At 39.0% G+C, this 27,892-nt stretch overlaps 1 protein-coding gene across 3 annotated transcripts in view; it reads left to right on the top strand.

Annotated features, from left to right (window-relative positions):
* PKIB (cAMP-dependent protein kinase inhibitor beta) overlaps positions 1–27,892 on the top strand; it is a 112,697-nt gene that overhangs the window by 60,823 nt on the left and 23,982 nt on the right. Inside the window, exon 3 of one of the 3 annotated variants that reach the window (XM_036871693.1) lies at positions 26,034–26,138. The exons of the other annotated variants lie outside the window; for them this stretch is intronic. Within the exon in view, the coding sequence (XP_036727588.1) occupies positions 26,054–26,138 (85 nt within the window). The 5' untranslated portion in view covers positions 26,034–26,053. The remainder of the gene's footprint in view (positions 1–26,033; positions 26,139–27,892) is intronic. 3 annotated transcript variants of the gene reach the window in all.

Below are 27,892 nucleotides of genomic sequence, written 5' to 3'. Positions count from 1 at the left end.
TTTTAATAGTTTGAAAATCACTGAACTAGCCGATTTTCAAAATCTCTGCTAATCCACAACCCTGTGTGTGCATGTGTTTCTAATATGATGAATTTCTGCTGAAACACCCATATCTTGATCTGCTCCCCTTGCAAAGCCTATAATAACCTTTGCTGAGACCATTGGCCTTTTCCCCTTGGGAATCTCTTAGCTGTTATATGTTATATGTATATCGCTATTTAACTGTAGTTCCAAGAGATAATGGAGAGAGAATTAGATCTTGTGTAGTAACAATGTCTTATAAATTCTGCATCCAATCTGGAAGTTCAGGAAGGACATAGTAGAACACCTAGTTATATTTACAGTATTCTTATCTTATTTTACATTTCTGTTAATGTATTTAACATACATGATAATGATAATATAACATATAAATTATACTAGTCATTAGAAGAGTGATACTTACAATTTATAAAAATAAATATTCATAAATAAGAGATGTGTGCTCAAAACAACTTGTTGTTCTTGTTGTTAAGGGCATGCCACTGTTCTTAAAACCTTTTCAGGAATTACTTCTCTTTTGTTAGTAAAGTTTTTGATAATTGATAATTTAAAGGATAAGTAGAGACTCAGTCTCTTAATATTTAGCGTATTTGTGTTTAGCATATCCTCCATAAATCTGAATTTTGATGTATATGAAGAATCAAAAATTCATGTGGATATTATTTTTAAAGTCCATTGCATGAGTATATTTGAATGTAACATAAGCTGCAAAGAAGTGGAGAGGGAAAAATAACTATGTCACTCTTCTATTTCTTTCTTTCTTTGGTTCTAGTACAATGGGCAGAGATAGGTGGAAATTTGTAAAATGAAACCAAATTTAATCCTGGAAAAAGTATAAAATTATAGAGGTTTTTTAAAATATGCATTTTAAAGACAAATAACAGTGTTTAGTTTTATCTAACTGACTTGAAACTGTATTCCTGTTTACAGTTTCTACTAGATCATTGCCAAGAGCCGTATGCAAATATTTGAAAAATTAGGACTACAAAAGTATTTTTCTTAATCTTGCTCTTTTAGGGGTGCATATTTGCATTATGTTACATAAATTTTGAAGCTTATAAATTTTAACTTTGTTACTACTTCCCATAAGATAATTTGTTCATTTATTTTTCTATTCCTCTTCTCAGTTCCTTTATTCAGTCTAAACAAATAAGACTCATTTGAAGGGAAATGGTCTCAGATACACAGTGAGAGGAACAGTGAAAACCATATAGGAAGCTGGGTAGAGGAACGTGGTTAAAAGATGTCTGCTTTGGTTTTAAAATTCTTGCACAGTGATAAGTATGCATTCAAGCAACTCTGAGTCTGAAAAGCACCTCACAAACCTTGACATTCACCAGATATTTATTGCATCCCTCCTACCATGTGCAAGATGAATGAGTCACAGTCTGTGCCCTCAAAAGGCTTTTAAAAACTTGTGTGAGGTGGGAGGTGAGAGGCAGGCACTAATCAGAAATTAATAATATAGGTGATAAGTTCAACAATAGAGATAGGCCAGAGTGTTTTCGAGCACAGAGGAGGGAACCTGCCTCGTCCAAGGGGGCATAGAAGGCTTCTGAGAAAGGGGCGTCCAGATGAACCCTGAGTGGATGAATATGTGTTAACCAGAGGATGGGGAGGGAATTGAGGGCAAAGAACCTCAGCCAGCAGGGCGGTATAAACAAGGCACAGGGGGTCTTTGGCAAGGTGTGACTGCAGAGCTTTAGGACTAGCCCAGATCTGGCATGGGTGAAAATGAAGGAGAGGTAGATTGGGGCCAACTTCTGGAGGGCATCATGCACCCTGTGAAGGGGCTTGGACTTGATCCTGCAGGTGATGGGAAGGCTGTGAAGGATTACTTAATCATAGAATGCTCATGGGCAGATTTACTTTGAAATAATTCCACCTGACATCTGTGTAAAGAATGGATTTGCAGGAAGCAAGAATGCATAGAAGAAAGTCATTTGGGATGTTGTTGCAAAGCTCCTGTAAGAGTGAACGGCAGGCCGAGCTAGGGCAGTGAGAGTGTGGTGGAGGGCATTTGCAAAGTGCCCTGTTGCTATCAGTGGCTGATGTAAATACCCATGGTTTATACTCCTGTTATTTTTTACCTTTCTTGGGTCAGATGCTCAGCCCTGAGATACAGGGCCCAATCTGTAAAGAAGAATTATATGTACATAGTTTATCTTCATTTCTGGAAGCAAGATGCTTGGATTTCTTCCGCGTGGTCTCCATGTGGGTATTAGGAATACTGGTACAGTGCTTCAAGGCACTTGAGAAAGATGTAAAAGATTCTCTACAGTCATATCCTCAAAGTGCAGTATGTTTTACGAAATAAAGGTGTAGTTATGCCAAATATTTTTTACAGTCATTTTCTGTGCCTACAAATGTTTGCTGTAATGGACGGTTATTTTTATGTGATGACTTTCTCAACTTGACATTAATCCCTAATAGCACTGATACAGTAATTATTCAGTGCATTTTGTAGCTGGCAGTCTTAGGTACTAACACTTGCTATTTGAAATGAAGCCGCTTGACTTTATTTTTTTTTAAACTGATTTTAACCTATAAAGCAGTTTTTTTTTTTTTTTTAATTTTATTATTTATTTATTTATGGCTGTGTTGGGTCTTTGTTTCTGTGCGAGGGCTTTCTCTAGTTGTGGCAAGCGGGCGCCACTCTTCATCGCGGTGCGCGGGCCTCTCACTATCGCGGCCTCTCTTGTTGCAGAGCACAGGCTCCAGACGCGCAGGCTCAGTAATTGTGGCTCACGGGCCCAGTTGCTCCGCGAAATGTGGGATCTTCCCAGACCAGGGCTCAAACCCATGTCCCCTGTATCGGCAGGCAGATTCTCAACCACTGCGCCACCAGGGAAGCCCCCGCTTGACTTCTAATAGAAAATTTTATTGTAGAATTGGAGGCTCTGCTTTTCTCAAGAAAGTCAAGCAAGTCATAGTGTTTACCAGTTTTAAGTTTAAAAAAGACAAAATGATTAGAATTTGATAATCTAAATCGATTTTCACCTTTTCTGGTTCTTCATAGTTTTTTTTTTTAATTTACAGGAAAAAAAGATTTATCAAAATTTCTTGCTAAACCTGTCTTAGAAATAGCAGCATATTTTAATCAGAGATTTGTAACTATTTTTTTCTTTATTTAGGAAATTAGATATTGATTTTGTGGAAGAAATGGCTTCCACAGTAAAACACTTGACAGGATATAGCAATACAATCTGAGCTGGCATGCAAAATTTGAATGAGAGCAAAACATACACAAAACTCACCCTTCAAAAAACAAAACAAACCAAATCCTCAGTCAGAAAGCCTTCACCAAATCTATCTACAGCTAGTGAATGTTTAAGTTATTTTCTTGCAATTTCTCTTTCTTGATGTCATTTTCCTTACTTTTTTCCCTTTGTGAAAATATCTGTGTGTTCACATATTTTAGAGAGTCTATAACATCAATGGGAAGGAAGAGAAAAAGAGTAGGGTATGAACACAGGAAAAGGGAAGAATTTGAATTCTGTTAAAAGTTATATGGCTTTGGACAACTTGGTCTTTTCCATTAATGCTTTTAGTGAATTTTTTTAAAAAAATCAAAGCTAGAGCTCATAATAGCTATGGTCCATTTGGTTTCATCATATTTATGAAATGCCTATTACTAGGCTATACCCAAAACTGGTCAACTCAAGAATGGGGACTCTAGGAGACATTTCCTATTTCAGTTTAGCAAGAGATCAAGACAAACACATCTTTTCACAAACATATTTTATTAGACGAATTGAGAAGAACCAGTGAGGGGGAAAAAAAGCTTTGTCCTAAAATATGTATCTGTAGTAATAGCATTAATAGCATTTTATATTGTATTCTCTGCAAGATATTTCAAGTCTAATGTAGTCCTATTCTAGCACTAAAGCAAACAGTCGGCATACTGAGTTGAAGGGCACACAGTCTAGGGCCCGTGGTATAAAGACAGATTAATGAAGCAGAGTCAGGTAACTAAGGTCTGGAGCTGGGTGGACTCCTCAGCAGCTGGGTGAGACCTTGGACAGCATACTTCTGGGCTTCTCAACAGTAAATATTTGTTTTGAAGGTTGTTGACTAGAAATGATGACTACCTTGGATCATTTTATGATTCTAGGACGTCCCTTAAATATTGTTGCTTAGTAGTTACTAGTCATTATATCTTGGCTAATCTATGATTATTATAATGACATTAACATTTGTGATGTAGCTAATAAAACCAACCAACAGGAACTGAGACATTTCTAACTTGCTTCCTCAGATAAGATCTCAGCAAATTGTTTAATTAAAAGGTTGTACTGAACTCTTAATTGCACATTCTATAGCAGTGTAGGCTGTTCTTTAGCTATGTGGCATTAGTTTTCAGTTCTGATGTATCCATTTATGAATCTCGTGGTTTTGGGGAAGTTACCTGAACTCTCTGCTGCTTCAATTTGTCAGTAAAATGGGGGTAAAAATGCTTGTATCACAGTTTCATTATGGGATTAAATGAAATGATGAAATATGATATAAATAATAATGATGAATAGACCTATACTGCAATCATAATTCCCTGTCTTTACTATACTGTATTGTTCTGTAGACTTTGAGGTTTTGCCCATATGATGATTTCATTTGTCAGCATATATAAGCTATTTTCAGAATTACTGAAAGAATTGTTAAAATGCAGATTTTTGGCCACATTCCCAGATATTTTTATCAAGCATCTTGGATACCCTTTGAGAAACACTAATTTTCCTTTATAAATGTGTCCCAAACTAGTTGATCATCAAAATCACATGAAAGCTTTGTAAAAAACATTCCTAGGGTTCCATCTTGAAGTTTCTGATTTGGCAGATCTGGTGCAAGGCGTTGGAACTTGTTTTCCAAAAGTTACCACACTGATTTTGATATTTGCAAACCACTGCTTTACAGCCTTACCGTATCTAATTTTTTATTCATAAAGCTTTTGGCTGTGCTTACTGTGTATGAACGAGGAAATACCGTTGTGGATACGTGCTTCAACTAGTCCACATCAAGTTACAGGAGTGAAAAGGATGAGGTTGCATGTCTGCATTTGCATGCATTACCCAGATCAACAGTCTTCTTACCCTTGGTTGCATAGCTGCATTAAGTAAATCCAAGTGCTGAGCCCATACATCAAAGAATCCCTGCGTGAGAAAGGACTATAGGAGACCATCTAGTTCAAACCTCTTATATTTCACAGAGGAGGAAAATGAGGCTCAGAGCTTCTCCCAAGGCTATGGGCAAGACTAGGACCAACACTTGGATTTCTGCCCCCAGCTCAGTTCCATTTCCATCACAATCGGCTGACTCTGATTCTGCCATTTCAGGAACCTGCAACACCTATGAAACCAGTTTCTCTAGTGTTGGCTGTAGGCTTCCCAGCAGGCATAGAAAGTGCTCTGTGACTCAGCTTTCTTACTTAACCTGCCCAGCTGTCTGAAAGTGAGAGCTTCTTCTTTTCTGACTCCAATTCTCTGTCCTGAATAAAAAGAAGCAGGAAGGTCTCTGAGGGACTGAAGGTTCTCACCAGGAGAGGCAGCCTGTTCCAGCAGTGGCATCATCTTCTCAATCACCTTCTCGATTCTTCGTCTTAGCCAGAGCCATCTGTGCCTTTTCTCAAACTCCATATCTCTGTATAGCAGAGCCATCATCATCTTAGTCTGTCTTCTTATTCTTGCATCATTTTTCCCCCTGGCATTTCTTACATCACTTTAGTTGCCCTTATTTGGATACTGTTCAGCTCTGAAGAGCCATTACAATCAACAAATATTAAGTACCACTACTCTGTCCCAAGAACAGTCTTGGGTATCAGAGATGTAAAATGAAGCCAGCATGGTCCTAGTTTCGGAAGAATTCACAGTATCACAGAGAGGGAGAGCAGTATAAAAAATGCTACAGGAGTGCTTGAGAGTGTCACAGGAGCCACGGCTACCACTTCTTAGGGGAATCCAGGAAGGCTTTTGGAAGGAGGGGACACTGGTCTGTTTTGAGTGCAAAAACTATAACCCTCAGTATAAATGAGCAGTATTTTGCAACCACATGAAGAGAATGTTTCAAAGGCTTAATGAGGAGAGCCAATGCAATTGAGATTAATAAGGCAAAATGTCAGCATGATGGAGAGAAGGGGACACTGCAACACGTGGCCAAAGACCTGGATCTTCTCCTCAAGGTAACCCCTAACCTATGTAACCTTGACCAATCCAGTCAGACTCCTTAGACCTCACTTGACTGCTTGTTCAATTCATTCAAATAATGAAATTCATGTTATAGACTGTCCAACATACTTGCGATACAGTCAAGTGGAGCAAAAGTGCCTCCCAGACACATTTTTTTTTTCTGAGCTGAGGCTCAGTGTTGAGTAGTTGTTGACCTAATCAAGAGAAGCTTTGGAGGGAGAGTGCTCCAGCCGGTGGCCTGAATGTGGAGGTGAAAGGGGTATGTCTGGGAGTTACACGTCCTGAATGGGGAGCAGTTTCTTTCACCTGCCAGACCCAAGGTGGGGGGAGGAGTGGCAAGAGGTGAGGCTGGGAAGTAAGCGGACTGTAGATCAGGGAGGGTGTTGTTAGCCATGCTAAGGAACTGGGTGACGTTTTCTTGGCATAAGGGGAGTAGTCAGAGAACTGAGATAGTGATATTTGCTTGGCTAGTGTAAAGAATGGACTAGGGGACAACAAAATGGAGGCAGGGTAATGAGTGAAGAGGATCATCTAATCTAGAGAGGCTGGTGCCCTTAACTAGGGTAGTGAAAGAACAGAGCAGTCGGTCCATTGGTTCAAGAGCTATTTAGAGAATAGACTTTGTATGACTTGATGATCATGGAAGGTGAGGGGAAAGGATGCCTGCTGTGTTTCTGACTTGTGCAACTGGATGGATTATAGTGCTATTCACTGAGAAAGAAAACACAGGAGGAGGAACAAGTTTCAAAAGAAAGATGAAGATCTGTAACAGGAGGGGATGAGACCCGCTGATGTGTCCTGGGCTCTTCAGTGTTAACTGGCCTTCCATGCTGAGAACATCACACACATTGTCCCACTTAATCTTCTCAACTGTGGGAGGTATTATTATGTGCACTCAGAAGATGTGGGAGCTGAGGCTCAGAGAGCTTAATGCCTCACATAACATCCCTCAGCTAACAAGGAGTGGAGCCAAAAGTTCAGACCAGAATGCTAAGCCGGCTGTAGTTCCTTCTAAAGCACACATACCTTCTATTCTATCATTCTGCTTTCCTTTTAGCTCTGACACATTTAAAATAGGTCACTTGTAGAACACAAATAGCTGTAGACTTTATGGATTGTTAAATTGAAGGCATAAACTCTACCTTCTAATTTATTATGTCTCACTTGGAATCCTGCAGCTGCCTCCAAACTCATCTCTTGAATCCACTCTTCTTTCTCAATCTATTCCATTTGCTGTAGCCAAAGTGATCTTTTTAAAATTCAATTTGGATTGTCACACTGTTGCTTAAAAGACTTCAGTGGCTTCCCAATACTTTTAGAATAGTAGACCCAATCTTTAACACGCCTCAGTGATGTGTAGCCCCTGTTAAGTGAGCTACTCCATCTTGTGCCATTTCTTCCCTTCTTCTCTGCGTTTGGGCCACACTGGCCTTCCTTCAGTTCCTGAAATGTGCTGTGCTCTTCTCTTCTGCTTCAAATACTCTCTTTCTACCTCTATACCAGATGTTCCTTTTCTCCATATCTCAGCTCGTATTATCAATGCGTCAGGTTCTGATACACTCACATAAGTCCTCATAATTTTTCATCTACGACTTACCACAGTTTGTATTCATACACGGATTTGTGTTGATTATTTTTTTCTCACCCATTAGATTCCATGAAAGTAGTTATATAATTCTTGCCAGGCATATCATTGGCACTCAGTAGATATTTTCTAAGTGAATTAATAAATTTCTAAATGGATGAACATGATTCTGTATTAACTAATTTATGTTTGATTATGTATTTGGTATATTACTGTTTCAAATTTAAAAAGAACATTTTTTTGATTCCTATGAAATAAACCGAGTTTTAGTCATATACAATATTATTTTTTAATACCTCAATGATACAGTATTTCCCCTGGTATTATATTTTAATTGTTTTTCCCTTTCTGAAGTCAGTTTTCCTTTGCTCGATAAATGAAGGTAATTCCAATAGCATAGGGGTAATTACCAAATTGACATTTTTTTGGATAAAACCAATTAAACCAAGGCAATTAAAACTTGGAAATGACAACTATAAAAGAACAATATGTCATCATTCAGTGTTCCAATGAAGGATGGAAATGTGCTATAATTTGTTTTTAAATGTCACATCTTTATTGCACTTGCTAATTGAGACTTTCCATCCCAGCCTTGCTGAAAATAATTTAGAGTTTTCAGGAGTGATATCTTATTTTTTTTCCCCTCAAGAATGATTCTCTGCCATGTGACTATCATAGACTAACAAATGATGCTTGGATAAGGGAAGGATGCCATTAATGTGTAAGCCCACAGCCCGAAATTGGAGATGGGCTGTCAGTACTCAAAATAGGCTCCCAGGACTCTGGGCTGAACAAATGATGGGACTGTGGGATGGAATCTAGCATGAGAGATTTTTGCATTCTATTCTACCCATATATTGCTGAGACCCTCTGGAATTGTCTACTGAACATTGACAGTCATGGTTATCTAGACTTTCAATCTCTAAGAGCTATCTGAGGGCCTTAGATTACCCGAGTGTTAAACATTTTTTTTTTAACTTGAATAGCCTATAATTCCACATGGAAGAAGGGTGGAATAAAAGGTAGGTAGAAGAAGGCTGACAAGTTAGTGATTAAAGTTATGGTTGTTACAGGAGAAGGGTGCTGTCCACTAGGGCCATGATTTATGATACAGTCCAGTGTTTGCCAGCAATGAATATCCTGATCCCCTAGAATTCTGGAATTAGTCGAGGGGGTCCACAAAGCCATGCATCTGTGTCTGAATAAATACTGTCACATATCATATATACTAACATTTTTCAAATGTATATAGATTATTGTTATAAAAATAAGGGTTAATTTCTTTAAAATGTTTATTTTATAGTACCTTTTCGACTGTTAAATGTTTTCTCAATCAACAGATATCTAAAAAGTGTAGGTTCTTCAACTTTGAGGAGTCATCTTGCTATTAAACCTCAATAAACACAGTTGTAGCTTCCACACTCCAGGATGTACAATCTGTTCTGTTTGTTTGTTTTCCCCACACCTACTATTTCTGAGAATCCTCAGAGTCTATGAATCTACCCTGGGTGCTAGCTGTCACTTTTTCTGGTCTGGTGCTCTGATCTCCCTGCTCACCATTCCCTGCTGTCTCCTAAAGCTTTCTGATGCTGTTGCAACTCTCTCTAGTCTGTGTCATCTTAGACTGTCCCCAGGGTACTCCCTTTGTTGCCCAAAGCAGAGATATCACTAAGATGGTTGTAGTGCATAGTAAACTTTACCAAAGACTTGAGGATAATATGAGAGAATTATAGTGCAGAAAAAAGAAACCTAGAATTAGATATTCAACATCATTACTACACGAGTCCGTTCATTGTGCCCATTCGCCGGGGCCCACTACTGGTTGGCTCTCTCCTTAGTATCCAGCTGACCGCCTTGTTTCAGGTTTCTGCCCACCTTCCACAGGCAAGGTTACTTCAGTCTCGTTCTGCCTCCCTGGACTCTAGGCTAGAATCCTTCTCCCCACACATAGAGAAATCAGTATATGTTATGATCGTTATATTTTTGGCATTTATGCAATTCATACCCCAATGAATACAACTTTTAAATTACAACAGTAAGTAACTGTTAGGGCCTGAATCTCATCATTCCAAACTGGAATTCTCATTTAACTAAGCCCCTTTCCACCCCAACAGTCTACTCCCAAGCAAGACGGCTTTCCAGTCAAAGAGGTGAATGCTTTTATTTTTTTCATAAAGCCTTAGAAGAACTCAGAAATCACTTCTAAGCAAGGCTCATGGTCACGATATGGACATGTGCTTCCCTAATAGACTTTACAAGCAGAAACCTTCCCATAACCACAGGAAGGCCTGACCTTCATCGAGTGCGGTAGCCGAATGGCTGCCTTGCTCTCCTGCACACACCCCAGAGGCTGGGCCTTTTCCCCTTACAAATTACACCCACCATATCCACTAGTGATATGATGTTAAAAAGTAGTTTTTATCTTTGAAAAAAAATTAGAAACCATCATTATTGTGGGATAAGTACTGGCCCAGATGTCCAGTGACATGATGTCTAGACTTGATTCTGAAATTAACCAGATCTCCATCATACCTGCAGTCTGGTCTCTTCCTCATCTTTGAATTCAGGGTTGCTTTTTGTTTGTTTGTTTGTTTGCTTAATTTTTGTTTATTAATTTGCTGATGACCAGAGTTCCTTCTAGCCCCCAAATTCTCAGATATTTCCAAGTTACTTATACATTGTCATTTTTTGGTTTCTCTTGACAGTCTTTAATGGCATTGATTCGTTTGACTTTGCATCAATTCCATTAATTTGTAAAATAGGAAAAAGAAACTGGATTAGGTATGCTGTGGTTAAGGTCACACTGAGACTCATGAGTCTCTTGTGTAAAATGCTACATTTCAATTTTTTAAATTAACCTATTGAAATATTTCTATATATTTTTAAATTCGGAAAACATACTTATTAATCTTCATCCAGCTACTGAACTTCACAGGTCATTAAAAATGTGTTATGAGAAGTTAGTCACTTGCCCCCAGTTATAGATGGTGATGGAATTAGAAAATGAATCATATGTTTCCATATTACCCTTAATTTTAAAAATGGAAGTTACCACTGGAATAAATTAAAGGGAGAGACAGCCAGATTGCAGCTAATATTTTAAAAATGCAGTTTTAAGAAGACTAAAAATTCTATTTACAGTTGTAATTACTACTATGGATATGAAAAATAGAGATGAGAATGACTCAACATACGTTTCTCAGATAAATCTGGAGGCAGGTTATAGAAAGGATTAAAAGAAAGAGAACACTCTTAAGCTGAAAAGAGTTTACCTCATGCATAGAATGCAGCAGCAAAATGGCCATTCTACTTGGCCTCAGTTGAACAAATGCCTGTGGGGAAAAAAATAGCGAAATATTCTGCTTTGACCGGGCTAGCTTATCTTAAATTAAAAATACATCAAAGAAACATGGTGTTTCAAACTACAGAAAGCCTCCTCATTTAGAATTTACTGGGAAACAGGTTTCAAATTTTAATCTTGGCAATTAAAATACTTTAAAATATGAAGACTATTCAAGTTAACAGATGATCGGTACTTCTACTTTCTATCCATGTTTCAGAGAGGTTTTGCTGGGGAAAGTGACATACACAAGTAGGTAAAGAACAAACAAGCAAACAAAAAAACCCCCAAACCTATGTACACTTGTATTGTTTTCATTGTTTCCACACCTGTGGTAGGGGCTTCTGAAGATGCCAGAACACTTCACTCTCCATACCCTATGAAGTATGATTACATATCGTCACTGTCCTGCAGACCCCAGCGTGCAAAGTTTTGAGATTTTCAGAAACCTCAGTACTCTAGGGTGGAGTATGTAGCTTGGAATTTAAGCGTCAACACCCCTGCGACTGAAAGACTCAGGGACGGTTGCCTGGTGACACATGAGTAACGTGAACCAGAGCACTCATAGTTCAAATGAAACTAGAGCTGTCATATACATTCTGGATGGATTTTTCTTTAAGCTCACACTTTTCAGTAGAAGTAAAATTTTTTTATTAGAATTTATCCATCTAGCTCAGAAAATTCCAAGTTTTGGGGGTTATTGCAACAAATACACCTAGTCCAGAGGTCTTAAAAGTGAAACAAATTGGCTTTTAAAATTTTATAAATGAATTAGAATAGCTTTAATCACTGCTTTCCCCTTTCTTTCCTGGCTATTTTTGTTAAATGATTGGGACGTTTATGTGGGTTTAAGTATGTAAGGTAAGAGGAGTGAAAGAGGTAACAACTGAAAGCTACTTAATTACTAGAAATAAAACTGTAAGAATCTAAGTCCTCCTGCCTACACTGCAAATGAAAAATAAGGGCATACTTTAGTCGTTGAAGAAACATTGCATGACAGGGACTAGGGAAACTAAGCCTCAAAGAGGTTAAAGAATCTGCCCAGTGTCATGCAATTTGTGGTACCAAGAGCACAGGTTAGACTCCAACACCCCCACCAACCTTACAAACAGGCAGAAGATACAATGCTGAGAATTCAGGAAAGTCTTTGCCCTGTCTTTCCCAAATACCACTCCTCTTCAATTAGCTAATTTGTGGAAGTGCCACAGTTGACAATTTGCTTCTTTGGTCTGAGACTTTGGAGTTTTCCTTGTAGGGAACCGCACGTAGATCATATTCCTGTGAACAAATTAAGTAAATATTTTCCAAAAGCTGGTTTGGGTAGGCTGAAGGGGAAGAGGACATTGGAAGGTCTATGGCAGGAGCAGGGCCTGAGGAGGAGAACAAGAGGAAATGGATGAAGGAAGACGGTGAAGGGTGCAAAGCGTTTGGTCTGGGAGAATCTGCAGTTGACCAGAGGTTAGATATATTGTTGTAATGAAATTGTACTCCAGAATGTGTTCATGCTGTGTCTCCCTTACTCTCTGCCTTTATGTATTCATTTTCAGTATTTGTCCTATTATAAACAGCTGTTTTACATTGACCACACTTCAGAACATTACTTATGATCTTTTTTATTCAGAAGGTGCACATCTATAAATGATGCTTCCCCCAAATATAGTTGAATTAAATGAGATCTTCTTCAATCTTGACTTTTTCTTAGTCCATTTTTTTTACAATCTCTTTGAGAGATGGAGAGAGATATTTTAGTCAATATCATCCAGGATGTTCTGGCCTCTCAAAATGACTCTCCAGGGTCAACAAGCTTTAGTGAGTAGTTCTTTTTGCTATTTTTAATGTATCCATGTATTTATCCATGCTTCCTTTTCGCTTCACTTTACCCCTGCTAGTGAGGATCTTTGAGAATTTTCTGTAATTATTCTACTCTTCAGATTATTACAAACAGAGTCAGCTTTTTAGTGTTTTCTTCAGTTATTTTAATTACGAGGAATTTGGGGGAATTTTTCTATACTAAAATTCATCATTATCCTTAATCAAATGTCAAAGGATAACAATAAAAATCTGATGTGAAATGGATCAAAGGGGCAGGATGACTTGAAAGGTCTTTCTTGGTTCAGGAGCACTGCCAGCCTAGGGTTTAAAGCAGCAATGCTTAAAATGCCAACACAGAGCACTTATATCAAATTCAATAACATAAGCTTCCTATCTGCACAGACAGGATCTGCAGATGATGTGGACTGCACAGTTAGATCGATGTGAAGTTCACCCAAAAAGCACTCATTGAACACCTACTATCCACTGTCCACACTTAGACCCCATTTGTTGTTGCTACCCTAGAGGTATGATCTTCTGCGGGTAAAACAAGTCACCAACATAGAACGTTTACTGAAAACCATATTAAACTAATTTAATGGTGAGCTTCAGGGTTGGTTATCGGAGTAAAAGGTGAAAGAGCCAGCCCAGGGGATGACTGATGTAACAAAGGCCATCAGTATATGTCCTGATAGAGCAAGTCTGGACAAAGTTAGTTTTATAATTTAATTTTTAATTTACTACAAGGTAATTTTAATAAGGTCGAAAATTGGATGTGTAGATCTCCAAGGCTGTGTGCATGTGTTGGTATACTTTGCTAAAACCACCAGTAAACAGTCCATTCTTTTGGGTGATACATACTGTTAGACCCTGAAGCAACATCAGTTATAGATTTTTTTCAGTGTATTATTAGAGAAAGATGGAGAAGAATCTGACCTAACCTTTACTCCAGTTCAGTTATTCTCAGACTTGTGTGACAGTAAGAATCTTCCAGAGTGCTTGCAATACATATGGTGTCAAACACACAAGATTCAAGGTTCTAGGGAAGGCACTGGGAACCTGTATTGTTAACAAACTTCCCATGTGAGTCTTCTGAGCAGGCAGGTTTGGGAAACACTGCTCTAGTTCATCTGGCATAAGATTAATTTTAGGTAAGTCGGCTTTTTACCCACCCTCTCTTCCTCTATTTCTCCCGCTCTCTCCCATTAGAATTTTTTTAAAACTTAGAACTTAGAATTTTTTTAAATCTTAGAACTGCTTTTGCTGCATCCCATGGGTTTTGGGTTGTCGTGTTTTCATTGTCATTTGTTCCTAGCTATTTTTTGATTTCCTCTTTGATTTCTTCAGTGATCTCTTGGTTATTAAGTAGTGTATTGTTTAGCCTCCATATGTTTTAAGATCGTAAGCGCTAATTTGCTTTAAATTCACTGTGTTAGTCTCCAGGCATAGGTGAGCTAACAGTTTTCCCAGAGACCTCATTTTTTTTTTTTGCCTTCTTTTTCCCACAAGTTAATCAAGCATTAAGGTGAAAAATCTAGTTCTTCTCTGTGGAGTGGCTCATAACAAAGAAGAAGAATTAATTTACACTGCCTGGTGTCAGAATGTAATATGATTACGTTGGCAAAGCTATAAAAAGAAATATCCAAACCTCATAAAAAAAAAAAATTCAAAAGAGGTCACTGTTAGAGCAGATGGATGAAGCAGAGTGCTTGATCATTTTGTAGTTACTGAGCTAAAAGTATATTCAGGCCAAGGTGTATACAGCTAGGGCGGCTGCGAGAAGGTCACCAAATCATAATTACAGCTTTCAACGATAGAGTTCAGAATTTTACAGTAAAATGCACATTTATTTGTATAAAATGAAAAATTAAAAATGTATAAAGATGACTAAAAGATCTGGTAAATACAGTGCAGTCAACTGTCAGCTACCCCTACGGAATGTAATAGTGGGTTTCCCTTGCTGCATTCTTTGGGGTCTTCTCTACTTAGTAATCAGAAAATATCTTTACATACAGTGCAAACTTATTTTCATATTTTAACCAAAAACTGCAAAGAAAAAGTACAGCAAAAATTAATAAAGTCTAAAATTAAACCAAAAAAAATCTAAGAATCTTTTAAAAAAAATTTTTTTTAACATCTTTATTGGAGTATAATTGCTTTACAATGGTGTGTTAGTTTCTGCTTTGTAACAAAGTGAATCCGCTATACATATACATATCCCCATATCTCCTCCCTCTTGCGTCTCCCTCCCACCTCCCCTATCCCACCCCTCTAGGTGGTCACAAAGCACCGAGCTGATATCCCTGTGCTATGCGGCTGCTTCCCACTAGCTATCTATTTTACGTTTGGTAGTGTATATATGTCCATGCCACTCTCTCACTTCATCCCAGCTAACCATTCCCCCTCCCCGTGTCCTCAAGTCCATTCTCTACGTCTGCATCTTTATTCCTGTCCTGCCCATAGGTTCTTCATGACCTTTTTTTTTTTTTTAGATTCCATATATATATGTGTTAGCATACGGTATTTGTTTTTCTCTTTCTGACTTACTTCACTCTGTATGACATACTCTAGGTCCATCCACCTCACTACAAATAACTCAATTTCATTTCTTTTTATGGCTGAGTAATATTCTTTTGTATATATGTGCCACATCTTCTTTTTTTTTTTTAGAATTTTTGCTATGCCAACTGGTAGTTTTTTTTTTGTTTTTTTGTTTTTTTTTTTATAAAGTAGGCTATTTAATTTTATTTATTTATTTTTGGCTGTGCTGGGTCTTCGGTTCATGCGAGGGCTTTCTCTAGTTGCGGCAAGTGGGGGCCACTCTTCGTCGCGGTGCGGGGACCGCTCTTAATCGCGGTGCGCGGGCCTCTCACCATCGCGGCCCCTCCCGCTGCGGGGCACAGGCTCCAGACGCGCAGGCTCAGTAGCTGTGGCGCACGGGCCCAGCCGCTCCGCGGCATGTGGGATCTTCCCAGACCAGGGCTCGAACCCGTGTCCCCTGCATTAGCAGGCAGATTCTCAACCACTGCGCCACCAGGGAAGCCCCGTGCCACATCTTCTTTATCCATTCATCTGTCAATGGACACTTAGGTTGCTTCCATGTGCTGGCTATTGTAAGTAGAGCTGCAATGAACATTGTGGTATATGACTCTTTTTTTTTTTAACATCTTTATTGGAGTATAATTGCTTTACAGTGGTGTGTTAGTTTCTGCTTTATAACAAAGTGAATCAGTTATACATATACATATGTTCCCATATCTCTTCCCTCTTGCGTCTCCCTCCCTCCCACCCTCCCTATCCCACCCCTCTAGGTGGTCACAAAGCACTGAGCGGATATCCCTGTGCTATGCGGCTGCTTCCCACTAGCTATCTATTTTACGTTTGGTAGTGTATATATGTCCATTCCACTCTCTCACTTTGTCACAGCTTACCCTTCCCCCTCCCCATATCCTCAAGTCCATTCTCTAGTAGGTCTGTGTCTTTATTCCCAGCTTGCCCCTAGGTTATTCATGACCTTTTTTTTTTTTTCTTAGATTCCATATGTATGTGCTAGCATATGGTATTTGTTTTTCTCTTTCTGACTTAACTTCACTCTGTATGACAGACTCTAGGTCCATCCACCTCACTACAAATAACTCAATTTCGTTTCTTTTTATGGCTGAGTAATATTCTTTTGTATACGTGTGCCACATCTTCTTTATCCATTCATGTGTCGATGGACACTTAGGTTGCTTCCATGTCCTGGCTATTAGAGCTAAATACAGCTGCAGTGAACATTGTGGTACATGACTCTTTTGGAATTATGGTTTTCTCAGGATATATGCCCAGTAGTGGGATTGCTGGGTCGTATGGTAGTTCTATTTTTAGTTTTTTAAGGAACCTCCATACTGTTCCCCATAGTGGCTGTATCAATTTACATTCCCACCAAAAGTGCAAGAGGGTTCCCTTTTCTCCACACCCTCTCCAGCATTTATTGTTTGTAGAGTTTTTGATGATGGCCATTCTGACCAGTGTGAGGTGATACCTCATTGTAGTTTTGATTTGCATTTCTCTAATGATTAGTCATGTTGAGCATCCTTTCATGTGTTTGTTGGCAATCTGTATATCTTCTTTGGAGGAATGTCTGTTTAGGTCTTCTGCCCATTTTTGGATTGGGTTGTTTGTCTTTTTCGATATTGAGCTGCATGAGCTGCTTGTAAATTTTGGAGATTCATCCTTTGTCAGTTGCTTCATTTGCAAATATTTTCTCCCATTCTGAGGGTTGTCTTTTCGTCTTGTTTATGGTTTCCTTTGCTGTGCAAAAGCTTTTAGGTTTCATTAGGTCCCATTTGTTTAGTTTTGTTTTTATTTACATTTCTCTAGGAAGTGGGTCAAAAAGGATCTTGCTGTGATTTACATCATAGACTGTTCTGCCTATGTTTTCCTCTAAGAGTTTTACAGTGTCTGGCCTTACATTTAGGTCTTTAATCCATTGGGAGTTTATTTTTGTGTATGGTGTTAGGGAGTGTTCTAATTTCATTCTTTTACATGTAGCTGTCCAGTTTTCCAGGCACCACTTACTGAAGAGGGTGTCTTTTCTCCATTGTATATGCTTGCCTCCTTTATCAAAAATAAGGTGACCATATGTGCGTGGGTTTATCTTTGGGCTTTCTATCCTGTTCCACTGATCTATATTTCTGTTTTGGTGCCAGTTACCATGCTGTCTTGATTACTGTAGCTTTGTAGTATAGTCTGAAGTCCAGGAGCCTGATTCCTCCAGCTCCGTTTTTTTTTCCAAGATTGCTTTGGCTATTCGGGGTCTTTTGTGTTTCCATACAAATTGTGAAATTTTTTCTTCTAGTTCTGTGAAAAATGACATTGGTAATTTGATAGGGATCGCATTGAGTCTGCAGATTGCTTTGGGTAGTATAGTCATTTTCACAATGTTGATTCTTCCAATCCAAGAACATGATATATCTCTCCATCTGTTTGTATCATCTTTAATTTCTTTCATCAGTGTAATAGTTTTCTGCATAAGTCTTTTGTCTCCTTAGGTAGGTTTATTCCTAGGTATTTTATTCTTTTTGTTGCAATGGTAAATGGTAGTGTTTCCTTAATTTCTCTTTCAGAGTCTTCATCATTAGTGTATAGGAATGCAGGAGATTTCTGTGCATTAATTTTGTATCCTGCTACTTTACCAAATTCATTGATTAGCTATAGTAGTTTTCTGGTAACGTCTTTAGGATTCTCTATGTGTAGAATCATGTCATCTGCAAACAGTGACAGCTTTCCTTCTTCTTTTCCGATTTGGATTCCTTTTATTTCTTTTTCTTCTCTGATTGCTGTGGCTAAAACTCCCAAATCTATGTTGAATAATAGTGGTGAGAGTGGGCAGCCTTGTCTTGTTCCTGATCTTAGTGGAAATGGTTTCAGTTTTTCACCATTGAGAATGATGTTGGCTGTAGGTTTGTCACATATGGGCTTTATTATGTTGAGGTAGGTTCCCTCTATGCCTACTTCCTGGAGAGTTTTTATCATAAATGGGTGTTGAATTTTGTTGAAAGCTTTTTCTGCATCTATTGAGATGATCATATGGTTTTTATCCTTCAATTTGATAATATGGTTTATCACATGGATTGATTTGCGTATACTGAAGAATCCTTGCATTCCTGGGATAAACCCCACTCGATCATGGTGTATGATCCTTTTAATGTGCTGTTGGATTCTGTTTGCTAGTATTTTGTTGAGGATTTTTGCATCTATGTTCATCAGTGATAGTGGCCTGTAGTTTTCTTCCTTTGTGACATCTTTGTCTGGTTTTGGTATCAGGCTGATGCTGGCCCCATAGAATGAGTTTGGGAGTGTTCCTCCCTCTGCTATATTTTGGAAGAGTTTAAGAAGGTTATGTGTTAGCTCTTCTCTATATGTTTGATAGAATTCGCCTGTGAAGCCATCTGGTCCTGGGTTTTTGTTTGTTGGAAGATTTTTAATCACAGTCTCAATTTCAGTGCTTGTGATTGGTCTGTTTATATTTTTTATTTCTTCCTGGTTCAGTCTCGGAGGGTTGTGCCTTTCTAAGAATTTATCCATTTCTTCCAGGTTGTCCATTTTATTGGCATATAGTTGCTTGAGTAATCTCTCATGATCCTTTGTATTTCTGCAGTGTCAGTTGTTACTTCTCCTTTTTCATTTCTAATTCTATTGATTTGAGTCTTCTCCCTTTTTTCTTGATGAGTCTGGCTAATGGTTTATCAATTTTGTTTATCTTCTCAAAGAACCAGCCTTTAGTTTTATTGACCTTTGCTATTGTTTCCTTCATTTCTTTATCATTTACTTCTGTTCTGATCTTTATGAATTCTTTTCTTCTGCTAACTTTGGGTTTTTTTGTTCTTCTTTCTCTAATTGCTTTAGGTGTAAGGTTAGGTTGTTTATTTGAGATGTTTTTTGTTTCTTGAGGTAGGATTGTATTGCTATAAAGTTACCTCTTAGAACTGCTTTTGCTGTTGCTGCATCCCATAGGTTTTGGGTTGTTGTGTTTTCATTGACATTTGTTTCTAGGTATTTTTTGATTTCCTCTTTGATTTCTTCAGTGATCTCTTGGTTATTAAGTAGTGTATTGTTTAGCCTCCATGTGTTTATATTTTTTATAGATTTTTTTTCTGTAATTGATATCTAGTCTCATAACATTGTGGTCGGAAAAGATACTTGATACGATTTCAATTTTCTTAACTTTACCAAGGCTTGATTTGTGACCCAAGATAGGATCTATCCTGGAGAATGTTCCATGAGCACTTGAGAAGAAAGTTTATTCTGTTGTTTTTGGATGGAATGTCCTATAAATATCAATTAAGTCCATGTTGTTTAATGTACCATTTAAAGCTTGTGTTTCCTTATTTATTTTCATTTTGGATGATCTGTCCATTGGTGAAAGTGGGATGTTAAAGTCCCCTACTATTATTGTGTTGTTGTCAATTTCCCCTTTTATGGCTGTTAGCATTTGCCTTATGTATTGAGGTGCTCCTATGTTGGGTGCATAAATATTTACAATTGTTATATCTTCTTGAATTGATCCCTTGATCATTATGTAGTGTCCTTCTGTGTCTCTTGTAATAGTCTTTATTTTAAAGTCTATTTTGTCTGATATGTGAATTGCTACTCCGGCTTTCTTTTGATTTCCATTTGCATGGAATATCTTTTTCCATCCCCTTACTTTCAGTCTGTATGTGTCCCTAGGCCTGAAGTGGGTCTCCTGTAGACAACATATGTATGGGTCTTGTTTTTGTATCCATTCAGCCAGTCTATGTCTTTTGTTTGTAGCATTTAATCCATTTAGGGGACTGCTGTGTTCTGGTGGATGAGCCTGGATCTTGTCTTTCTGGTGGGCAGGACTACATCTTACTCTTCTGCCATCTTGAAGGTCTCCCCAAAATCTTAGAATCTTTAAACAAGCATTTATATTGACCTTTTACTATTTTCAGTGAATTCTGCTAATTGTTGTGACATGGAAGAAAAGTTGGAAGGTAAAACTAACACAACTAAAAATAACAATAATTAAGTTATAGATGAAATTATACCACAACCAATAGGAATTTGCTTCCATGTTATTCTGTAAAAGGATTTTAAGGCATCTGAATGTGTGTGTTCACAGATTATATAATTATACTGTGTAGGTATATTATATAATAGTTAATAAGAAGTATGAAAAGAACAAAAAGTAATTTTTACTCAAACTTGTGTATATTACTTCAATCACATGATCTTCATTTTTATGATTCAAAATTGAGTTAAAGTTTCATAACACATGAATTGAACAATATCTTGAGTTTGGTTTAGTGTTATGGAGAATATGTTGATCAAGGAGAGAAAATATGCATATGGTAGTAGCATAGTAGGTGAGCTCTTAAGTGGGTTCTGGATCCCTAACTTCATTACTCTAGTTATTTGTATTCTATTCTAATCTCTTCCAAATTTATAAAGGCCTGTGATTCTATTGGAGTGGCCCAAAAGTTCATTTGGGTTTTTGCATAAGATGTTACATGAAAACCCGAATGAACTTTTTGGCCAGCCCAATAGAGTGGCGACAATATAATGAAATAATTAAAAGACCATGTTTTGGAATCACACATAACAGGGCTTTAGATCGTAATTTAGAGACAGTTCCTAATATTTGGAAGACAAAATTTCAGTTGTCTCATTTGAATATTGGAGATAATCCTCCCCCCCCTTTTGTATCTCTAACATTTGTTATAAGGATTAAATGAAATAATGTATATGAAGGAATTCACTACCTTGCTAAGTAAGGACTCTACTAAGAGTAGCTGTTTTAAATGCATATAGATGATAATTATTTTAATTATCAACTAGGGTTTCTTTACTCCTTTATACTTCCTTTAATGCTTTCTATAGACACTATTCGCTGAGGAGTGGTATACATTATCTAGGTTAAAAGTTGACTTAACTTTCTGATTAGCTTTTTAAAATGAAAACAAAGAGCAAAGTTTTGAAAGTCAAAGTTGTCTCTAGAAAATAACTTGACTTTTTGAGAACAAAAGCTTTTTTTGAGCCATCTGAGACTAGAGAACTGAGAACAGACCTTAGAGTGAGAGAGAGTATATGATGACATAAGAGTTCCTTTTGATATTTCTGGGAGGGAAATGAATCACTAACTAGCTGGTAGGAGAAGAATTCAAGATGTGAGGAGGCCCTAGGCAATGTCTGAGTCTTTGGGATGGTGCCCAGGACTCACTGAGTTGAGCCAGAGGAGGATTAAGCAGTAGAAATTTGAATGGGGTTAGGAAATCCAAGTGTAGAAAGGACTAGGTCTTAATTCCCAGGGAAATTGAGCATTTTAAAGAAGCTCCATATCCTGTATAACTTCAGAAAGAGAAGCAATGGTGAGCTTCAGCAGATGGGCCTGAGTGCTGCTTCATGGAGTTCCCACGCCCTCAGAGCGGTGCAGGAGAGACTGAAATGACCTCAAGAAGGACACAGAGTGCTTTAAATAGGCCATGGACCCTAAATATCCTGAGGTTGGAACAAAGAGGATACGGCTGCACTTACCTCTAGTTGAGGTTATGGTTGTACCTGAGATAGCAGCAGTAGATCCCAGTGTACAATGATGAAATAGGACAAGCTGCAACTCAGTGAGGGTCAGCATGGACCCAAAATATATGTGAACCTGATGCCTTGTCCTCCTTATACTTACGGTTCCCTTTCAAGAGGGAAAGGAAAGTGGTATTGGTGGTAGGGTATTTAAATTGACTCCTGTTTACCCCATTGGTGAAAGAGGGATTCCCACCCTGGGGTTATGGGGATGGCTAAATACATGACACCTGGCACTGGACAGGTGAGATCGGATGAAATGGACAGCAGTTTATTCATCATATATATTATTCATCATATATACTCACAGCCTGGGGGAAGAGGACACCATGCAGGGCCACACAGGGAATACACTTGGGAACAAAGTGAACAACCAGGGCTGTGAGAGGCAGGCTTTGCAGTAGTAAGGGTGGGGTGCTTCTTGGTTCGTGTGGGAGGATATGATTGGCTTGTTTGAATAATTCTGCTACTCAGAGATGAGCAGGAATTGTGCCTGATGCCTTTAATAAGGAGGGTGTTTGGCTAGGGGACGTTATCCATGGGAACTGAGTGGGGAAGGGAACTTGGGTTAGGCCATTCGAGACCTATTTTATCAAATGTCAAGGCATCACGTTATACTAATCCTTAATTTTTGGTTTTGTGCCACAAGTGACCCCTTGATCCCTTGACATCAATTTAAACCTTGGTGATGACTGAGACTTTTAGGGAATAAAGTAGGCACCTGACCAGGAACTTTAGAGGTGTCCCCATTTGCAATCAATAAAGGCAATTGAGAGATCCGTGTGGCATTGGTGTAAGGAGTAGGTATCTCCAGGAGGTGAGCAAGAATTTTCCGCTTTGTGACAAATAGGAATTCTTTAAGAAACCCATTCAGCCTCTCAATTTCACCAGCTGCCTGGAGCTGACTGCCTGGGGCCCCAGGGGAGGTGGAAGTTTGACTGAATGTCTTCTTCAAGAGCCCAGCACTGTGTATTCTGGAAATGAAATGAGTGTCTTGGTCACTCTTGGTAGTATCTAGAACTCCAAAGAGGATACAGAGCATCCTGCAGAGGACTTGTATTGTGGCCTTAGTATATGTAGAGTAATCTGTTACCTTGATTTATTCTGAGTAATTGTGGAGCAAGAGATTCCCAGAGTTCTTTGCCCCAAAGGGGGCAACTCTTAGGTAATGGCCTAAGAATTTGTAAAAATGTATAGATGGCATCAAATGTCAATTGCCTGAAGTGTGCCAACTGTACTGACTCCTGGGTCCTATCTTTTATCAGGGGCTTTTGGTTAAATGATGAGAAGGAGCAGCTCTCCTCTGAGCTCCGTCATTTATCATGGTGGCAACAGCATTAGTAAAGTGTACAAACTTCCATTGCTGTCCATTCAGTTGATCCCCAAAAGGCTCCCCAGGTATCAAAGGACTCTGGGATAGAGGTGACCTCTTCTAGCATAGTGGTATTAGTGAAGGGACTGAGAACAGGGGAGGCCACCCCCTCCAACAGATGAAATGTGCCAGAAGGCCCAGGTGTGACTCCATCTTGTAGCAAGGAAGGCTCAGGAGCCATGCCTCAAGCTGTTGAAGTGCTGCTTGGATAACTCAAGGCATAGTGGGTAGCTGGGTACAGAGGGTTGCAGGCTCAAGGTTTGTGATAGCCTCTATTTCCAGAAGAGGCCAGTATGTGGCTATCCTAATGGTGTATAGTGCAAGGCTGAGAAAGGCAGTTTCTTGTGTCAGAAGTCCATGGGCAACTTACAACCTTCATAGGTGGTCCAGAGACTCCAGGAGGCAAGAGAGGAAGTTGCTGAAGCTACAGTAAAGAGGGCTCTGAGGGCACAAACTAGAGTGCTTGTTGATTTCAATTTGGACAGATTTCTAGAGCTTTTTTTGGAAGGAGTCCCCTTTGAGGTAGGCTAATTTAGAAGAAACAGCATCAAAGACATTAAGTAAAATTTGTAAATGAGCAATATGTTGCCTCCAGAACCCAAAAGAGGCTAAAAGTTGTTGAATTTGTACTGACTTTGTGGTTGCTGAGAGGGTCAATACCTGTTTCATGACAATGTCAGAGAACCTTCAATTTACCAAGTAACTTTCAGAAATTTAATGGAAGTGGCAGGGCCTTGCACTATGTGTGGGACAATGGTTCATCCCCTTTTTGGGAGCTCCTTTGTGAGTATTTGTATGTCTTTAATGAGTATGTCAAACAAATCTCCTTGGAGGAGGATGTCATTGATGTAATGTCATATCTGGAGAAAGGTGGATACAGTTAAGATCTTGCCTGTAGAGATTGTGTGCAATGGCAAGGATGCTGAGGTATCCCATGGGTGTCCTTGTAAAGGTGGATTGTGTCCCTTCAGTGGTAAAGGCAAACTGTGGCTGAGAGGCTGTTGAACTAGGCATTGTACAGAACATATTAGCCAAATTTATAGCAGCAAAATATAGACCGGTTGCTGATTGGATGGAGTCAGCAATTTTAATAATTAAGTTGTTGGGTACAGAGGCCTTAATGGGATGGGACCATGGCTTTACAGTTGCAGCAATCCACTATGGGGCACCATTCTTTTGTTCCAGGTTTAACAGGCCAAATAGGGCTGTTAAATGCAGAAACAGTGGGAATAACAACCCTTCACTCAGTTCCTCTTATAAAACAAGTTTTAATCCTGGAAGATCCTGTTTTAAATTACCTTGAGTCATGTTAACTATTTTAACTGGGGGAAGGGGTGGGGGAGGTCATGGGTTCTCATTTTGTCAAACCAATTTGTAAGTGTCAAAGACTTAATTTAATTTTCATTTATTTTTCATTGGGTCAGAGTATCCATGCCCATGCTCAAGGGATATTTTAGAGCTATAAGTGCTATAACCATGGCAAAAGCAAGACAAAGTTCTGATGGTTAAGGTGAAGCATATCTATTTGTCCTCTTTTATATTCAGTAACTCCCATAGGTAAATGCCCCATTATGGGGGATACGATGTTTAAATTAATGGAATTCCCAGGTATAATCGTAATTTTAGCCCTAGTATTGGTTAAAGCCATAAATGTTTGCCACTTGGTGAATTTCAGCAGTTATTAGAGTTAATTCAAAGCCTATATGGAGAGGCACAGAGGCAATCAGTGAACTTTCATCATTTGCTATATAAATTCATTCAGTAAATTTTGAATTTTCAATTGGGTCAAATTGTGGGCCTTTGTTTTGGGTTGTTGTTTTCTTAGTGTCCTCCTCCCTGTATCCACGTTTCTTTCTTTCCTTATTTTGTTTATCTTATTATTGTTTTTGGTCACTGGATATACTTGGGGGTGGGGGGGGATCCTCTCTACCCTGATTATATTTATAAGTTGCTTCCTCCAGAGGCCCTCAAATTAGTATTGACAGAGTTAGCAATGGTTGATTTATATGATCTAAAGACCCTGGGCCTAGATTGGGTTTGAATCTGGCACCACAAGGGCACCATGAGTATTTCCCTATAACCCCGAGAATTAGAATTTTTGTTGCAACAGACGTAAGCAGCAGAGTGGTGCGGCAAGAAGTGCTGGGCCTACAACCCAGACTTGATGATCAAAACCGGCCTCTGCTACAGTCCCTTTCCTATCATGTGGGCTTCCTGTCTTGTTTTTCTTTTTTTTCCTCTGTACAAATTTCCTGGGAATATTTTGGGTTTCTAGCCATGTAAAGTTGAAGTTTTCAGCTGTGTCTGCACAATCACCTGTGGTGCAGACCTTCTGGGTGGTTATGGGGAAGGTTCAGGAGCTTAGTGGCGTCCCTCATCAGTGAGCATCTCTTCCTCCAGGGAATGACAGTATCCCTGGGATAAGAGTCCACATCTAGTAGAGTCATTTTGCCTATGACTTGGATGGAGACCATAGGTCCATGATTGCAAGCTTAGCCCTTTGGTATTCTGGAAAGCAGGAGTGCTAAGCAAAGCCTAGGTGCATTGGCTATGAGATCTACAGTGGGAGAGCAGTTGAGTACCAAATGCTCCTTCCTCCCTGTTCCCTTTCTTTTTCATCAGCCCCTGGGCCACAGACCACCATGGATGTGCACCTCGATAACCCTGGGGGTCAGGAGAGCACAAGCAACAGCGGCAAGGGAAGCAGCAGCACAGGAAACCAGCAAGGTCACTACCCTTTCATGAACAAAAACATCAACCAGGGTGCCATGCTTAATTTTGTGTGGGGTGGCAGGCTCCTTCTTGTTACAAACCTCACAAAAGTTTGTCTCTGGGCCTGTTCCAGCGGTGCACAGTTACAAACGATGTCTGTGTAGCTTCTCCAAGCAGCCAGTGACAGTCACCAGGCTAGACTCAGTGACCTAGCTTGACCTTGGTAAACAAGACTGAAGCACTGACTAGTTATCGTGCTGTATTTTCACTGCCTTTACAGGTGGGAGCCTCAGAGACCAACTGCCAAACACAGGCTAAACCTGACAGCACCATTGTGCTGGGTATAGTCAATTAACAATTCTCATCTAGGAGACAGAGCATTTGGGAGCCAAAAGAGAGAGCAGTGGCTGACAAACACAACAAAGTACCACACAGGACATAGTTCACGCCTGCCAGAAATTACTTCTTCCATCTCAGGCAGCCTTCTTCATATCATGGAAACAGATAAATTGGCTAAGAGCAGTTAATTAAAGCTGACTAGGTGTCCTTGGTCATGGTTGGGCATGTTGTGTGGTTCATGACACCAATGGTTTTTATTGCCTCCTATTCACCTCACTGGTGAGGGCGATATTCCTGTCCTGGGGGTATGGGGATGGCTAAATACACAACACTTGACACTGGGAAGATGAGATTGACAGCACATTATTAGTCACATATATTCACAGCCCAGGGAGAAGGATGCCGTATGCCATGCAGAGCCTCATGGGCATTGTACTCAGGAACAGAGTGAACAACCAAGAACTGTGGGAGATAGCCTTTGTAGTAACAAGAGGGGGTGGTGCCTCCTGGTTCTCACAGGTGGATGTGATTGACTTGTTTGAATAATTCCACAAGCTGACAAGGAACTACAAACCACCACTATGGTCCCTTTGATAAAGAGGATTGTTTGGCTAGGGTATGTTATCCATAGGAGCAGAGTGGGGAGAGACACTTATGACTAGGCCCTTTGAAGTCCTCCCAGTTTTACTACATGTCAGGGAAGCATGTAATATCGAGCCTCAATTTTAGGCCTTACACATCATGGAGAAATGAATGCTGTGGATGATTGTAAACTGGTTGGATATGTACCCCAGAGAGAATACATTTTAAAGTGGAAGTGAATGATTTTACTTTGAGTTTCAAGACTGTTTTCTGCTATAAAGGAAAAATAGGGATCTGTAAGTTAAAATAAGTTCTGTTAAAGAATAATGCAAATAAACAACAGATCACTGAAGAAATCAAGGAGGAAATCAGAAAATACCTGAAAAAAATGACAATGAAAATATGACAACCCAAAACCTATGGGATGCAGCAAAAGCAGTTCTAAGAGGGAATAACAATACAATCCTACCTCAAGAAACAATTGAATAACAATACAATCCTACCTCAAGAAACAAGAAACATCTCAAATAAACAACCTAACCTTACACTTAAAGCAATTAGAGAAAGAAGAACAAAGAAACCCCGAAGTTAGCAGAAGGAAAGAAATCATAAAGGTCAGAACAGAAATTTATTTCTGTTGAAATAAATGAAAATTTATTTCATCAGAAATAAATGAAAAAGAAATGAAGAAAACAATAGCAAAGGTCAATAAAACTAAAAGCTGGTTCTTTAAGAAGATAAACAAAATTGATAAACCATTAGCCAGACTCATCAAGAAAAAAAGGGAGAAGAGTCAAATCAATAGAATTAGAAATGAAAAAGGAGAAGTAACAACTGACACTGCAGAA

The sequence above is a fragment of the Balaenoptera musculus genome, chromosome 12, assembly GCF_009873245.2.
Source record: "Balaenoptera musculus isolate JJ_BM4_2016_0621 chromosome 12, mBalMus1.pri.v3, whole genome shotgun sequence".
Classification (NCBI taxonomy): Eukaryota; Metazoa; Chordata; class Mammalia; order Artiodactyla; family Balaenopteridae; genus Balaenoptera; species Balaenoptera musculus.
This window is presented reverse-complemented; position numbering and strand designations above follow the sequence as displayed.